The sequence below is a fragment of the Galeopterus variegatus genome, unplaced genomic scaffold, assembly GCF_000696425.1.
Source record: "Galeopterus variegatus unplaced genomic scaffold, G_variegatus-3.0.2 Scaffold90, whole genome shotgun sequence".
Taxonomy (NCBI): domain Eukaryota; kingdom Metazoa; phylum Chordata; class Mammalia; order Dermoptera; family Cynocephalidae; genus Galeopterus; species Galeopterus variegatus.
In genome coordinates, this window is record NW_007726201.1 from 646752 (window position 1) to 647967 (window position 1216).

Genomic DNA, 1216 nt, shown 5'->3' on the forward strand with positions numbered 1-1216 from the left:
CCAATATTCGAAAAGGTAAACATAATAGCTCAACAGCTCCCACACTCCAGGTGTCCTTAATTCTATTAAATTCTAAAAATGTTTCCCTAACCCTATTTTTTTTTTTTACAAGAATCTTAGAGGTCACAAGTTTAAAAGGGGGGAGGGTGAAGGCTTAATCGGTATTTAAGAGTCACTGACTCATCTAATTCAGATTCAAGAGCAGTTTGCTGCAGAAGGTGCTCCCACACATTAGTTTCCGAGGGAAATAGCTATAAAGGCAGCAGGATGGATGGATGTTCAAGGTATGCTGGTTGGTATGCTGAAGTGAAAGAGGACAGACCAGGGGTCTTCCAGGCAAACGGGTAACTCTTAGTCCACTTCCATCCACCCACATCATTCCATCTCAGGGACGGAAAATTGCCATCCCACACCAACACTTAATACCCTTCCCCAACTGAAAACAGCTAAATGCGGGGGGTGGGGAGGGGTGCTGCCATTAAGTAAAATGGCTAAAGAAATCAGTTATCTCCAGAACGAAATGCACCGAACTCCCCAGGGTTGCAAGCTTTCTGGCACCCAAGTCCTCGAGGGTCTGGGGGAGTGCTGAGAAGAATTGGGGGAGGGGAGATTAGCAATCAAGCTCGATGAGGCGCTTACTCGTTGTCAGAAGTCGCCGTCTCCTCGCTCATCTTTCCCTCACCGTGATCCGATCTGGAGATGGAGGAGCAACAGCAGGCGGGGGAGCAGCAGCAGCAGCACCGAGGGGCAGGAGGCAGCGGCGGCCGGGGGGGCGCGGGGGCAGCGGCTCAGGGGCCTCACCATGGTGGATGCCTCACCCGGAAAGGTGCCCCCCCAGCCGGGAACCCCGGCCACCCCCGCAGGGGGGTGGCGGTAGCAATCTCCGCCGTGGCGACCCCAGCCTCTTCTCCCGCCTCAGCGCCCAGCCAAGGGATCCGAGGAGGCCGAGGGTGGAAAGGGAAAAAGGAATGGGGGCTGCAAAGGCTAACTGGAGAGCTGCTCCTTCGGCCACTGGGGTGGAGCGCGGCAGGGTCCGGCCAGGAAGGAGCAGGCGGGCGGAGAACCCGGGAGCAGAGGCGGCGCTTCCCTCAGGGATGCGGCGAGGAGGAAGCAGAGCTCCGCTCGGTGGGGGCCGGCGGGGGGGTGCCGAGCCCAGGCTCCGGGCGGCGGCGGCGCGGTCCTGCCGGAGCCCGCCCCACCATCTCCCGCCCCGCCG

At 58.6% G+C, this 1216-nt stretch overlaps 1 protein-coding gene across 1 annotated transcript in view; it reads right to left on the reverse strand.

Moving 5' to 3' along the window:
* The window catches only part of SPRED1 (sprouty-related, EVH1 domain containing 1), a 118779-nt gene extending 117769 nt beyond the window's left edge, over positions 1–1010 (reverse strand). Inside the window, exon 1 of the mRNA XM_008581105.1 lies at positions 640–1010. Coding sequence (XP_008579327.1) covers positions 640–671 — 32 coding nt within the window. The 5' untranslated portion in view covers positions 672–1010. The remainder of the gene's footprint in view (positions 1–639) is intronic.
* Positions 1011–1216: the final 206 nt, after the last annotated feature.